This window comes from Echinops telfairi, unplaced genomic scaffold, assembly GCF_000313985.2.
Source record: "Echinops telfairi isolate 266 unplaced genomic scaffold, ASM31398v2 ScPeMD7_7457;HRSCAF=8495, whole genome shotgun sequence".
Classification (NCBI taxonomy): Eukaryota; Metazoa; Chordata; class Mammalia; order Afrosoricida; family Tenrecidae; genus Echinops; species Echinops telfairi.
The window spans coordinates 46,323,476-46,338,430 of record NW_022111357.1 but is presented as its reverse complement, the minus strand read 5'-3'; the positions used below and the strand labels follow the sequence as shown (position 1 = coordinate 46,338,430).

Sequence of the window (14,955 nt, the reverse complement as noted above, 5' to 3'; positions counted from 1 at the left end):
CCCCTTATGCCCGCTTCTTCTCTGGCTCATCCTCCCTACAAGCTCCCCTATTCCAGATCTGGCCAGTGCCCACTGGTGACTCCCAGCCCTCTCCAGTTTTCTGAGCCATGCCCTCATGCCCACCCCGGCCTGCAGCCTCACGTCATGGCCTGGTAGATGGACTCGACACCATAGCGCATGGCAAACTCGTCCACGATCTCCTGGGCTGTCTCATCGTAGTACACCTTCCAGGCATCGTCACCCTTGGCATCTGGAATCTTCACAACCCCGTTGTTCTGCACGTCTGTCACGAAGTGGAATAGGTTCTGCCAAGTGGGAGGGGAGAAATGTTGTCATAAAGAGGGACCGAGGACAAGAAAGGCCCAGAATTCGTGGGGTCTGAGGCAGCTCACATCATCTACCCATCAATTCATTCATTCATTTATTCATGAATCCATCTGTGTTTGCATCCATACATCTACACATCCATTCAATTACCACCATCCCCCAATTCACCTAATCTATACTACCAATAATTCAACCATCCATCATCTACCGGCCCACCCACCCAGTCAACTATCCGAAAATCCATTCATCTGCTCATCCTTCCTTCTAACACATAATCCAACCACACATCCATCCACCACATCAGTTACCCACAATTTAGCCTGTCCATTCTTCAGTTCATCCTTTACCCATGCATTCAATTACCCATCGACCCGTCTACCTATCCATATATCAGCTTCTCCATACACGTAGTATCCATATGCCCACCCATTCGTCCCTCCATCTATGCTAAGATTCACCCATTTGCTCATCTGTCCTTCAATGGCTCAACCACACATTTATCTGTTCCTCATCTGTCCATCATCCACCCATCTATCCCTTCACACACCTACTCATCAACTCATCTATCTATCCCCCCACGGATCCTTTTATCTACTCATCATCCATCCACCCATCCATCCATCTACTGAATCACTCATTAATTCAACAAGTGAGGTCTTGGGGATGCAGTTCTCTCCCGGAGCTCCTAGGCAGCAGAAAGAGACAGACGCACATACAAACACCTGCCCCCAGGTGTTCACGACTGGAGCAGATGGGAGGGCCTAGAGTTGGGCAGTGAAAGTCTGTGTATAAAGTCAAGAAGGGCTTCTCAGAGGAGAGGACTGGAAGCTGGACTTTGATGGATGGGGAGAGGTTTCCCAGACAGGGGGGATAGTTTTAAAAATAGCCACAGGTGTGCAGGAAGGTGTGGACAGTGTGGGTGGAGAGAGGAAGTGGGGCCAGCACAGGTAAGCATGGTACGTGGAGGTGTTATGGGCCACAAGACCACTGTGGGTCTCAAAGACCAGCCCAGCCCTGAGCCTCACCTCATGCAGACAGGTGTACTGGACGTGGTAGGGGGCCACCTTCTCCTCGCCTTTGATCTCCACACTGATGTGCAACCGGATGGCGCCTGACACAGCCGACTTGTCCGTTCGCTTGTCTGCAGTACAGAGGTGACGGCAGCGTGAAAGACAGAACTTGCCGGCATGTCCTGGGGTCTCTAACTCTGTCCCCATGTGTGCACAAGGTGAACATGCTCAGCTGATAGCCACAGGCCGGAGTTTGAGCCCAGCTAGAGTTGCGTCGGAAGAAAGGCCTGGCAATCTACTTGTGAGAAACCACAGCAGAGGAGCACTCTCAGGAACACGGTTCTGCTCTGACGCGCAGGGGGCGTCATGAGTCAGAGTTGACTGGATGGCAAATGTGTGTGTGTGTGTGTGTGTGTGTGTGTGTCTCCCACTCAGCACCCTGAGATCAAGGTCTGGTCTCTTGCTTCAAATCGGCTTCCTAGGTTTGCATAGCATACTCTTTAGATTAGAATTTCTTTCTCCTTTTTAAAAAAAATCATCTTATTGGGGGCTCTTATCACAATCCATACATCTATCCATTGTGTCAAACACATTTGTACGTACGTTGCCATCATCATTTTCAAAACATTTTCTTTCTACTTGAGCCCTTGGTATTGGCTCCTCATTTATTTTTCCTCCCTCCCCCATGAATCCTTGATAATTTATAAATGATTAATTTTTCATGTCTTACACTGACTATGTCTCCTTTCACCCACTTTTCTGTTGTCTGTCCCCCTGGGAGGAGGTTATAGATAGATCATTGTGATCGGTTTCCCCTTTCTCCTCCCACCTTTTCTCTTCCCCTCCTGATATCACTACTCTCATTATTGGTCATGAGGAGTTTATCTGTCCTGGATTCCCTGTGTTTCCAGCTCTTATCTGTACCCATGTAAATGCTCTGGTCTAACCAGATTTGTAAGGTAGAACTGGGGTCAGGATAGTGAGCGGGGGGGAGGAATTCTTAGACCCCATTTCTCCCCAGGCTAGGATCTTAGGCCTTGCTTCCTCTTTCAGATGAAGTCCCTGGATCTGGGTCTCCCTCCTTAGACTGGGAGGGAGTCCTTGGATCCACTTCTCTCCCAGATGGAGTTTCTAGGTCCTGCCTCTCCCATCAGGTTGAATTCCCCAGAATCTCCTCCAAAATTTTAGACAGGTTCCTGGTCAGGCCTCTCGCCTCAAACTGGGCCTCCCAGGGCTTGCTTGTGCCTCCTCCATCGACTGGGATACATAGACTCTCTCCTCCTGCTAACTAGAGGGTTTTGGAATCTTATCACACTGGGTCCTTCCTGGCCCTCTGGTTAGGCTCCCGGGCCCTGCCTCCCCAACCAGATTGGCCGCCTCCCCACCCCCAGCCCCACCTGGCTCCCGGCCCTCTCCCATGCCCCTCCAGAACCCGCCGGCTCACCCAGGTTGTACCACACATCCATCTCGCCGCTGAGGGTCCGCACCTCGATGATGGTCTGCCCCAGGAAGTCATCTGATTCCCTCTTGAATCTCTGCTTCACTCGGGATTTGATGTCATCATCCTCGTCCCAGACACGCACTTTGATGCGGTCCGAGGAGTTGTGACATTCACTGCCAGGGGAAGGGGGAGGGCGGGTCAGCGGGGCGAGGCGCTCCGGGTGGGCTCAGGTCAGGGGAGGGGGTGCCCACTTACAAGTGGAAGTTCTCCTCCCACACCGGGTTCAGGTTCCCGTAGATGGTTTTGGTCCGTTTCTTGGTCTTCCCAACCTGAACGGTGACATAGGGGTCACTGGATCCCGTCTTGTCCTTTGCCTGCAAGCCCTGGGCACAGACGACTGAAAGACAAATACACAAATGGGCACGCGTGGCTGAGGCCCACCTGCCATCGTCTGGGCAGTCACAGTCACACACTGATCCAGGGCACACCTGTGACCCGGCCGGCGGCCCTTGTTCTGGTGGGACCCCGTCACCCCTGGGCTGAGACCTCCCAAATGTGCGCGCCCGCCAGCAGGCCTGACTGAGCTCCAGTCTCTGCACCACCTGCTCTTTGGCGCCCCTGCCCTTGTCACACTTTCCTATTCCCAAACCTAGTCGATTATGACTTCTACTTCAATCCATAGCGACCTAATAGGACAAGATGGACCGATCTCTTCTGGATCGGAGGCTGCAAATAAATCGTCCTGGCACCCGAAACCTTCACCTATCTCCCGCTGCCGAGCTGCCCGGTGCGTTGGATCCACCAAGCTTTTTAGCTGCCGGACGCTTAACCCACCGCACCACCACCCTGACCATGACCCCCTGAAATCCTCATCTTGGAACCTGTCTTCCGGGAAATCGAAATGAGGCTAGCTGTGGAGAAAACACCCGGCGCCCTTCCCCCGAAGGGACCACTCGTAGCTACGCATCGCCCTTCCTAGCACAGGTGCCCCAAGTATGGCCTGTCCTTTGACGCCCCCTGCAGGGGACCTTCTCTCCCTGTGTCAACTCGCCACGCCCCCCGGAGTTCCGGGGCGCTGCAATCTGCAGTCCGGATGCGGGAGCACGGAGCACAACACACGTGGAAGCACGAAGGTCTACCAAGCGAGGGCAGGGATGACGGGGACACACGCAAGCTCCTGCCACCCAGGGCCGGGGCGCCCCCGGCCTCACCGGTGATGCTGATCTTGGCCGACCACTTGGACGTGCCGTCCAGCACGCTCTGCTTGACCGCCTTCATCTGCTGCGTGTGCGCCGTCTTGGTCACGGCGAAGATCTCCTGGATGAGCTCGAAGATCTCGGGCTTGTTGCGCTCCCGGATCTTCATGCGGTCCTTGAGCACCATGATGATGTTCTGCGTGCGGTCCTCCGCCCCGTGCTTGGAGCTCTTCTCCGCCGCCCCTGCGAGACCGCAGCGGGCCGGTCACCGGAGGCTGGCCCCTTGTATAGCGCGCACCTCCCCCCGATAGGTATCCTCTCCCCTCCCCGCCCATTCTGCAACTCCCCTTTCTGGACCCCCGCACCCTAACCTTTTCTATTGAACCCGCCCCTCTCGGATCCCCGCCCCTTGTCCCCTAACTCACGTGCTAATCGTTCTTGGATCTCCCTTCGCCTGAAGCCCCTCCTCCAGAAACCGTCCTTATCTCGGACCCGCTCCCTGCCCCTCCCTTGCTCCCACCCAGCAGAGCCCCCGCCCCGGCCCCTGCGCTGCTCCGCCTCACACAGTACCCAGCCTGAGCCCTAACCCTAAGCTGAGTTCCACCCACCCTCTGTGCCCGCCCCATGTGCCAAATCCCCGTCCCTGTCCCCGCCTCATCCCTGCTGAGCCCCGGCCCCCATCACGATCCCATCCTGCAGAACCCCGCCCCTCTGTCTCCGCCCCTTCTCAGCCCCGCCTTGTCACGGCTTCACTCAGCAGAGCCCCGCCCCGAGCCCCGCCCCCTCGGTGCGCCGCCCCGCCCTCACGCTGCAGGCAGTCGGCGTTGAGCAGGTCCTGGCACTTCTCGTGGCACTTGACGCCGCACTCGGTGCAGCGCATGCCCTGCCGCGCGATGCCCCACAGCAGCCCCTCACACTCGTAGCAGTAGGTGGGGGTGGTGGCCGTCCACACCTCGAAGTTATGCGGTGTCGTGCACGAGATGGGGTAGATTAAGGCTTGCAGGGTCTTCTTGTAAACGTGGTTTTTCTGCGGGAGCGGTTGCCATCATGGGCCTCATGGGAAGGTGGGCACAAAGAAACTCCAGGACCCCATGCGGGCAGCTGCTTTATTCGAGTTCCCAAAGGGAGGCATGCCCACGACCCTCACCTCTCCCCACCGGCTCAGGGGAGACTGAGCCCCTCCCGGGAAACCCTGGGCCCGCCCATCCCACCCGCGGTCTGGGGAGGCACCCACGTACCAGCTCCTCATTGTTCAACGTGCTGGAGGCCAAGGCTGAGGTGATGCCCGCTTTCCTGGACTGGACCAGGGACTGTGGCCAAGCGGGGTCAAGGAGGCCCATGGGACCATCAACCAGGCAGAATCCACGTCACAGATGGGGTGGGTCAGCCACATGTCCAAGGTTGGCCACGAATTAGAAGCAGGTCACGAAAAGCAGCCGGGAGCAACATAGAATTGGGAAAAAGACATGGCCCCGGGGGTTAGAAGGGATCATGGTTGATGGTGGCAGACCCACCCTCCTGACTCACTGCACTCTCCACCCCACGAGGGACTGGATTTGGCACCCCTCTGGACAAAGCCATCCACAGTGGCAGGGGCCAAGCTAGCGCTCTTTCCCACCCATGGACAAGCCCCGCCCCCTACGCCCCAAGGATTTTGGGTAGGTTGGAAGATTCCCAGTGGGGTGGGGTCTAGAAAGGAGACTTAGCGGTCCGTCATGGTCACTCACCATGGCCTGCGTGTCCATGCCGCAATGGGGTAGAAACGAGATTGCATTAGTTCCAGAAAAGACTTTGCCAGCCCACAGCCCCAGGACTGCCATTGGCTGTAACACAGGCAGCACACTGCTCCAGATAAACTTGTCCAGTGCAGCGGGTGGGGGGATAGGCACGTACCAGGTCGCTCACGAGGGGGATGGGCTTCCTCTTGCGGATGTCAGGCATGCTGTCAATGATGATGAGGCCACCACCGGGGCTGCGAGACACACACAGGCCTGTCGAGGTCCCAGGCTCCCGCACCCCATCCCTGTCCTCACACAAACATCATTCAACCTCCCCGGGGCCACCCCTTCCTCATCTGGGAAATGCTGCAGTAACGCACACGGCTGGAGCGTTTGACTTTGCCAACTCGAAAACTAATCTAAGCAATATAGTGACACTTCAGGACAGTGGGCTCAAACATCTCAAAGACGCTGGCGCAGGACTGGGCAAAGTTGTGCTGGGTGCGGCAGAAGGTCACCATGAATCAGATCAGACTTGAGAGCAATGAGGAAATAATATGAAACATCAACAAGGCCTTTCTTGAGGCTCCTCATTGGAGACATATGTGCATACTTAAGTCTGTCCGGGAGGGTGATTTCAAAGCTGGTGTGGACAACCCAAAACCAAACCAGTTGCCATAAAATTAATCCCAACTCGTGGCAACCATGACAACCTGGGTGTCCTAAGGGGCTGACTAAGTGCTCAACTACTAGCCAAAAGGTTAGAGATTTGAGCCTACGCAGACCACAGGCACCTGGTATAGATTACAACCCAATGTAAAGAAGTCCAAAATCCTCACAATTGGACCAATAGGTAACATCTTGATAAATGGAGAAAAGATTGGCGTAGCCAAAGATTTCGTCTTGCTTGGATCCACAATCAATGTTCATGGGAACAGCAGTCAAGAGATCAAAACAACACATGACATTAGGTAAATCTGCTGCACAAGGCCTCTTCAGAGTGTCGAAAAGCCAGGCTGTTACTTTGAGGACTAAGGTGTGCTTGATCCAAGCCATGGTCTTTTCGGTTGCCTCCTATGCCTGTGAAAGATGGCTGTTGAAGATAGGAACTGAAAATACAGGGAATCCAGGACGGATGAGCCCTATAGGACCAGTGGTGTGAGTGGCAAAACAGGGTGGGTAAAGGGAGAATGGGTAGGAAAGAGGGAACCGATTACATGGAACTGTGTGTGACCTCCTCCCTGGGGGACAGACAACCGAAAAGTGGATGAAGGGAGACGTCGGACAGGGCAAGATATGACAAAATACCCATTTATAAACTATCAAGGGCTCATGCAGGAGGGCGGAGCGGAGAGGGAGGGGAAAAATGAGGACCTAATGTCGGGGGTTTAAATGGAGAGAAAATGTTTTGAGAAACGATGTACAAATGCGCTTTACACAATTGATGTGTGTATGGATTGGGATAACAGTTGTATGAGCCCCTAATAAAATGTTAAAAAAAAAAAGAAAGAAAGATGGCTGTTGAATAAGGACCGAGGAAGACCAGGCATTTCAACTATGGTGTTGGTGAGGACTACGGAAAGTACCATGGCCTGCCAGGTGAACACACAGCTCTGCCTGGGAAGAAGTATAGCCAGACGCTCGTTAAAGGCAAAGATGGCGAGGCTTCAGCTCACGGACGCTGACCAGTCCCTGGAAGACATCATGCTTGGTCCGTGAAAGGGGGGAAGGCCCTCAAGGAGATGGATGGACACGGGCTGCAGCCAGGGGCTCAAACGGGAGGGCAATGGTAAGGATGGTATGGCTTTGCTGTAAGTCACTTTTAGAGGCAAACGGGCTTGAATTATGCAAGTGGCTCTGGCCAGGCAGGGACCTCCCTGGACTCACTCCTCATCTGTGAAATGGGCTTGCTGGGAGGCTTAACCCTGTTACTGTCTTCTGTACTTGGATCTGGGAAGTGCCGCATGAGAGTGCCTATAGTACTTGGCCCAAGCCTGATTCATCCCCCTCGTAAATGTGTTCCCACCCCATCCTAGTCTTGTTAGGTCCAGAGGGCCTACTGGCCTGAGCTTCATCTCCAAAACCTCTTCTCAAGCCCGTTACTTACCCGCCTTTGAACCAGAGGGATTTCGACAGCTCTCCTTCTCCCCGGGCCTGCAGAACGGACAGACAGACATGGCTAGTGTAATTGTCCCGACCCCTTCCCAGGGCAGGGCAGCCTCCACGCCCACTTCTGTGCTTCTCTGGACTGGGGGTCAGAGGCCTGAGCCCTAGTCCTGCCTGTGTGTCCTTCAAGAGCTCCCTGGCTAATTCTGGGCTTCAGTTCGTTCATCTCTAAAACAGGGGTGGGGCCCTCACAACAGCGGCCCCAGTCTCATTGTTCAATCCTGGAAATGCACTAGTATCATCTCCAACCAACAGCATCATGCTGCGTGTGTAACCCCAGGATCTGCAGGGGCTGCACTGGGCAGAGTCGGAGCAGGCCCTGGGCTCCCTGCAGCTTACTCTCTGGATTGACGCTTCCCTGGACCTTTGCTGGAGCCGGCTCACCTGCTTTGGTGTCCTCCCTGCCCCCTGTGCCCACCAGGCTCTGCTCATTGCCCAGACCTCAGCTGAGACACAACTGATCATTGGGGTGGGGCCACGACCAAGGTGTTAGCAGATGGGGCCTGGCCAACCTGGGGAATGATGTGGGGGACCAGCCTGTGTGTGGGCAGAGTCGGGCCTGGCCAGGCTGGCCTTAGATGGAGCTGATGTGGGATGTGGCCAAACTGAATGGATGTGGGGCTTGGGCTGGTTCTAGAGATGTGGGGCGGGGCTCGGGGAGTGGGGCGGGACGCTCACTCACCTCCTGTAGTTGCATCCGCACCTTGTTGAAGGCTCGAAGCCAGTTGGACTTGGCCCTGGACATGGAGTCCTGCCCCTCCTCATCCTGTGGCCTAAAACTAAAGCTGAGGCTGTGAGGCTCTCGAGCAGTGGTTCTCAACCACCCGAACGCTGCAACCCTTCAGTACATACAGTCCCTCATGGGGTGGGGACTCCCCAACCCTAACATCATTTTCATTGCTACTTCATCCCTGTCATTTTGCTACTGTGATGAATCGGGCGACCCCTGTGAAAGGGTCGTTTGAGCCCCAAAGGGGTTGCGACCCACAGATTGAGAACGGCTGCTCTAGAGGGTCTCTGATCATCCCTCTGAGGGGCACTAGCCCTCCTAGTGCTCCCTCCCACGTGTGATCCCTCAGACTGGCCCCTCCCTCCAGCACCTCTTTGGCACCTTTCCTCGCTTCCTTCCAATCCTTTCTCACCTCTGTGACCTCTCCAACCCTGGTAGACCCTCCTTACTCCCAAGATCCCTTCCCCGGTCCCATGTGACCCCTACAGTTCCTTCGGCCTCCTGAATCCAGCCTGCACCCTGTTTCTTCCAATCCCTTCCATAAACCCCGGACCACCTCTGCCCCTTCCCAGGTCTATTCTGACCCCATCAGGACCCCTGTGTCCCCAGTCTCCGCCCCTCACCTCTCCTCTGCTTTGTGGGGCTCAGGCTCAGGGATCCCTACATCTGGAGGCCCCTCCTCAGGCACCACGGGCTCTGGGACTGCCTTGGCCCCTCCAGAGGTGTCGGTCGGCGCGGCTGCAGCCTTGTCCTTCTCAGGGGTGGCCGGCGGCGGGAGGCTGATGCGCTTGAAGTCCTTGGACTCAGTCACAGCCGGCTCCTCCCGTTCCGAGTAGCCGCCCCGAGCCAGCGGCTCAATATCCTCGGGCACCTCCTCCTCCTCCTCCAGCTCCTCCTCCTCCAACTCTTCCAGTTCTTCCTCCTCCAGGAAGTCCTCCAGATCATCCTCCAAGTCCTCCTCCAGCTCCTCCTCGTCCTGGTCCCAGCGCGGGGAGTCCTTGTGGTAGCTCACCGAGCTGTGGCACGAGTGGTAGGAGTCCCGGTCACGCTCGTCCTCCAGCTCGGAGCCCTGCAGGCTCTGGTCCTCCGGGTCAAAGTCCTCGCTCAGCTGTGAGCTGCCCTGGCTCAGCTCCCCGGACGAGGCGTAGCGGCTGCTGCCCGTGGGGCTGTGGGGACAGCAGGGTTTGTCACTCGGGAGCACCTACTGTGGGCCAGCTCCCTGAGTGCCACCAGGGCTTTGCACCTGGCTGAGTGGGCCAGCGGAGCCCTGCTGGGTTGCTAACCTTAAAGCCAGCAGTTGGAAAACCCCAGCCCATCCGAGGGAGAAAGCTTGTCTTGGCTTATGGCCCCCTCCCAGGGGGCCGGACAGCAGAAATGTGGGTGAAAGGAGACAGTGGTCGGTGTAAGACATTAAAAAAAAAAAGAAGAAGGATTTATAAATTATCAAGGGGACATGGGGGTGGGAGGGGGAAAATGAAGAGCTGATGCCCTGGGCTCAAGTAAAAGAAAATGATTTGAAAAAGATAATAACCTACGTACAGATGTGTCTGACACAATGGACGCATGTGTGGATTGTGATAACTGTAAGAGCCCTCAATAAAAAAAATAAACAGTAAAATAAAATAAAATAAAAAAGTCTTGGAAACTCACAGGGACAGTTCTACCCTGCCCTACAAGGGTCGCCAGGGGTCAGCAGGGACTTGGCGACAGTGAACGAGCAGTTGGACGAGGCAGGAGCCCCGGTGGCAGAGTGGTTATGTGTCGGGCTGCTTACCACAAGGCCAGCAGTTCAGAACTTCCAGCCGCTGTGAGAGAAAGACCAGGCTTTCTACTCCGGTAGAGAGTTACAGTTTCAGAAGCTCATAGGCTGGCTGTGAGTCTGGTGTTTGGGGAGGTTGGACGAACCAACGTGTCAGTGGTTCCAACCCACCCTATGGAGTCGGTAGCGCACGAGGTCGCCACGAGTCAGAAGTGGTTTCTCAGGTGGCTCTATGTCAGACCTTGCCCGGGGACACACAGCCTTGAGCAGAAGAGACAAAACTCCCTACCTTCATGGAGTGTACAGTCTGGAGGAGAGACTCTCTACCACCACCACCACCATCTCCAGCTGTCTACAATGAAACCCACAAGCTCATGAACTCATTGCCACGGGCTGGATGCCCATGCTGAGCTTTGCCGCTGCATCTTAAACTGAGATGTGGCCAGGGGACTGCCCCATCTCCTGCGTTCTCCAGGGTGAGACACCCAGGGTCTCAGCAGAGTCCTGTCCCCACTCAGCACCAGGGGTCCACTTGCTGCAGTCCACAGGGTTGGTGCTCGACGGTGGGTTGAACCCACCCATCAGCACCAGAGGAGAACACTCTGGTGATCTACTTCCATTAGGATGATCGAAAACCAAACACTGGGATTGAGTTGATTCTGACTCATAGGACAGGGCAGAACTGCTCCTTTGGATTTTCAAGGCTGCGACGCTTTCCAAGAGAAGAAAGCCTCCTCTTTCTCCTACGGAGTGGCTGGTGGGTTTGAACTGCTGACCTTATGGTTAGTAGCTCAATGTGTAACCAGGGCTCTTTTCCTTTAAGACCACAGCCAAGAAAATCCTGTGGAGTAGTTCTCTGTAGCGCAAGGGGTTGCCGTGAATTAGAACAGGCTCAATGACAGCGAACCACAACTCCCTCCTCGCTTCTAAAACTCCACCTGGAAAGTCTCTCCTCACCCCTTCGTGGTCTTACCCGCGGCTTCAGGGGTGGGAACTCCTCCTTCTCACTTCCCCATTTTTTCTCCCGGAAATGCCCACGACAGACAGGCTCCCCCAGGGTCAGATGGACCCGCCCAGAGCTTCTTGGTACATTTCCTCCCTGTGAGCCTCAGTTTCCCTATCTGTACATGGGCAGCATCCACTCTGTGCTGCCTGGTCTCACGGGCGTTTGCGGAGATGGTGGGGAGCCTTCCCTGTCCAGACACCCACAGGAGAAAACCCTAACCCAAAGTAAACTCACTGCCATCCCCAAGAACGGCCCCTGTGGGTTCCGAGGGTGTAAACCCTGACGGGAGTGGAAAGCCTTATCTACGGGAGTGGAAAGCCTTATCTTTCTCCCGCCACAGACTAAAGAGGTGGAAAGTGGACTCCCTCCCCCACTGCCGCCCCTAAAGGACTATGTTTCCCCCCTTCTCTATTCTGCTTTTTTCCCTCAAAGAAGACGATCTCTTCTAAAAGAGTTAATAACATTCTGTTTCATTTCTTCGGAGTCCTCCAGCCATTTCCTGTGGTTGAAACTTTGTTCCAATAATAGCTGAAGTCTGAGCCAGTGTCGGGTGGAAATTAATGATGCTTTAAACATTGTATCAGCTGCTGCTGGAGATGGTACTGAAAAGCAAGGCGGGGTTCTTGCTATCTTTACAGAGCTGCCCCACAGAGCCTCCTGAGAAGATGGAAATCTTTTGCCACCAGCCCCGGGTGGGGCGTCTACACAGTGCTTGAAATAGGTCTAGGATGACTGCGAAAGTGAGTTTTTATTTGTTTTTCATTAAATTTAACTTGAAGATGCCAAAGGTGGCTTTCCCCACTGCTGTCAAGCTGATTCCAACTCACAATGACCCTATGGCAGAGAGTAAAAGTGCCCTATAGATTTTCCCAGGTAGTACATCTTTACGAGAGCAGCCAGCCTCTTTTTTCTACCAATGAATAGCTGGTGGATTTGAACAGCTGACCTTGGGCTCCTCCAAATGCAGATAGCAGCTACGGAACTGGACAGCCCAGTGCTAAGAGCTGTTTCCCTTGATGGCATGCAGATGAGCCACTGCTCATTTGTTTTCTTATTGCACTTTGTTGTTAGTTGCCACCAAGTCGACTCCAACCTATGACAACCTATGTGTGCAGGGAGCGAGGCTCCATACAGGAAGTAAGCCTGCCAGGCTTTTCTTCCGCAGCACATTGTGGGGGTGGACGGACAAGGTGTTGCCGAGTAGTCAAATGCAAACCCCTGGAGAGGGAAAATTACTCCAAGGATTCTTCAGCTTGCCTGTGTAATTAACATCCCCAGCGAGACTCTGTGACTTGGTGTAACTGGGCATTGTCCCTAATTGTTGGAACATGGAGAGCGTGTTCCCTCAGGGTGGGGTGGAGGGACCCGCCACCGGACCTGCCACCCCGTGGCCTCGTCTGCACGTGAAATTGGACATGGAATACGGAAGACCTAAGAAGAATGGATGCCTTTGAATTGTGGTGCTGGGGAAGAAGTTTGGAAGTCCCACGGACTGGAAAAGGGACAGACTGTTGGAAGGAGCTTCTTAGAGGCAAGGATGGGGAGACTTTGCCTTCTATACTTGGGACACATTGTCAGGAGAGACCAGTCCCTGGAGAAGGACATCATGCTTGGCAAAGTACAGGGGCACGAAGGACAGGAAGAAGGCCCTGGACGAGATGGATGGACACAGTGAACTTGGAGCAGGGACGCAAGTTACCAACTGCCCAGACACTCGCTACTCTGGGTGTGGGCCAGCTGCCCAAGCACAGGGCCAAATTCTGCCTTTATGAAAATAGTGATACTTTGTTCATCAAAGACTTGAACTTTCCTTATTGGATATAATTCACTTCCATGAACATCTATCCTTTGAAGGGTTGGTTGTTTTTCGGAGGTGGGGGACATGATTTTTTTTTTTTTAACCCATCATGGATTTCTTTTGCATTTTTTTTTAAACATTGCGTTAACTGTTTTGAAGAGTATTGCCTTTAATAACAGTGCTTTAGTGCTCCCTTGAAATTTGGTCCTTGGGCCACTATCAGTTGGAATCAACTCAATGGCAGTGAGTTGGATTTGGGGTTTTAAATTTTGCAACTGGGACCACGGCTTCACTTGCCTCAGCCTAGTGCTGAGCCTGAGGTACGGGAGAAATCCGATAGGTTCTCACAGTTACCAGAGGCCCTGGGGTTATCTGAATGGGGCTTAACATCTTAAAGTGATTTTGGGGGGCTGTGTTAGTTACATAATTTCATGTCAACTTGAAGTGGAGGGGTGGAGTCTAGCCTGTCAATCAGGTCACAGCCTGATGGTGCCTCCTTGTGGGCATGACCTCCTTATAAGACGGGTCCTGGGAACTTCATCCCCTCTCTCTGCCTCACTTCCCTGCTGTCTCGGAGAGCTGCCAGAGACACTGCCATTGGATCCACCCACCAGCCTGAAATCTCCCTGAATTCTGCATCAGTGCATGTGGCTGTGTGAGTCTGAAGAGTGATTTATGGCTTAGTATCGGACTTATGGACTAGTGTCAGACTTATGGATTTGTTCTGGGGTGGGCTGGGATGTTTGCTTGATATATAATCACCTCTTGATTCAAAACTCTCTTACATATATATGAGTGTCACTGAATGTATTTCTCTAGTCAACTTGGCCTAACACAGGGGCATTGGCTGCTAACTACCAGGTCAGCGGTTTGAAACCACCAGCCACCCCAAAGGAGAAAGACAGAGCTTTCTACTCCATAAGAGTTAGTCTTGGAAGCTTACAGAGGCAGTTCTACCCTGTCCTGTAGGGTTGATATGAGTTGACATTGACTCAAGCAGTGACTTTCTTTTTGTGTGTGGCTATTAATAGATGTAAGGAGCTTCTATTACATATTGGGCTGCTAACCATGAGGTCGCCAGTTCAAATCCACCAGCTGCTCCTTGGGAGATAGGATGAGGCTTTCTATTCCCATAAGGACTTACAGCCTCAGAGATTGATAGGGGCAGTGCGACTCTGTCTATAGCGTGGCTATGGGTCAGAAATGACTCAATGGCAATGAATTGCTTGTTTAAGAAGTATAGGCTCAATACCAAGGGAGCGTATATATTTTTGAATATATTAATAGAAGTATAGGTCATACACTAAGAAAGTACAATTCGCCATATTCATAGAATATATGTTCGACTCAGGAGAATGCATTTTTGTGCCATTTTAAAGGAATCCTGGCGGTGTTATCTGGTAGAATTGGAGCACTAACCAACAGGCACAGAGTTCAAACCCAGGCGCTGTTCCTGGGGAGAACACTGGGGTTGTCTGCTTCGGTAAAGACATACAGTCTGCAAACTCTTGAGTCGGAAGGAACTCGAAGGTGGTGGGCTTGGGTTTAAGTATTCAACAGGAGCCCACGGACCCTCACAGGTGACTTTCCGCCCTGCTCCCCTTTAATGGAGGACGTGTCTTCTTGGGGAGCCACCTGGGAGGAAGGGCCACTACCAAGCATTCTCCCACCTCACAGCCTGACTGCCAGCAGATTCACCATAATGACGGTCACGTTTCCTAATGATGTTTTGCCAGTGGTGTGACCGCAAGTAACGTACAGTGAACCCTCGCCACTTCGCGCTTCGACTTCCGCGGCTTCACTC

General features: G+C 53.8%; 1 protein-coding gene across 1 annotated transcript in view; it reads right to left on the bottom strand.

The window, feature by feature from the left end:
- The window catches only part of UNC13A (unc-13 homolog A), a 97,167-nt gene that overhangs the window by 30,742 nt on the left and 51,470 nt on the right, over nucleotides 1–14,955 (bottom strand). Inside the window, exons 10-21 of the mRNA XM_045299252.1 lie at nucleotides 9,212–9,754; nucleotides 8,541–8,637; nucleotides 7,800–7,846; nucleotides 5,868–5,946; nucleotides 5,702–5,707; nucleotides 5,213–5,284; nucleotides 4,782–5,001; nucleotides 3,990–4,217; nucleotides 3,034–3,175; nucleotides 2,782–2,951; nucleotides 1,353–1,468; nucleotides 150–305 (exon numbers count right to left, since the gene is read on the bottom strand). Coding sequence (XP_045155187.1) covers nucleotides 150–305; nucleotides 1,353–1,468; nucleotides 2,782–2,951; nucleotides 3,034–3,175; nucleotides 3,990–4,217; nucleotides 4,782–5,001; nucleotides 5,213–5,284; nucleotides 5,702–5,707; nucleotides 5,868–5,946; nucleotides 7,800–7,846; nucleotides 8,541–8,637; nucleotides 9,212–9,754 — 1,876 coding nt within the window. The remainder of the gene's footprint in view (nucleotides 1–149; nucleotides 306–1,352; nucleotides 1,469–2,781; nucleotides 2,952–3,033; nucleotides 3,176–3,989; nucleotides 4,218–4,781; nucleotides 5,002–5,212; nucleotides 5,285–5,701; nucleotides 5,708–5,867; nucleotides 5,947–7,799; nucleotides 7,847–8,540; nucleotides 8,638–9,211; nucleotides 9,755–14,955) is intronic.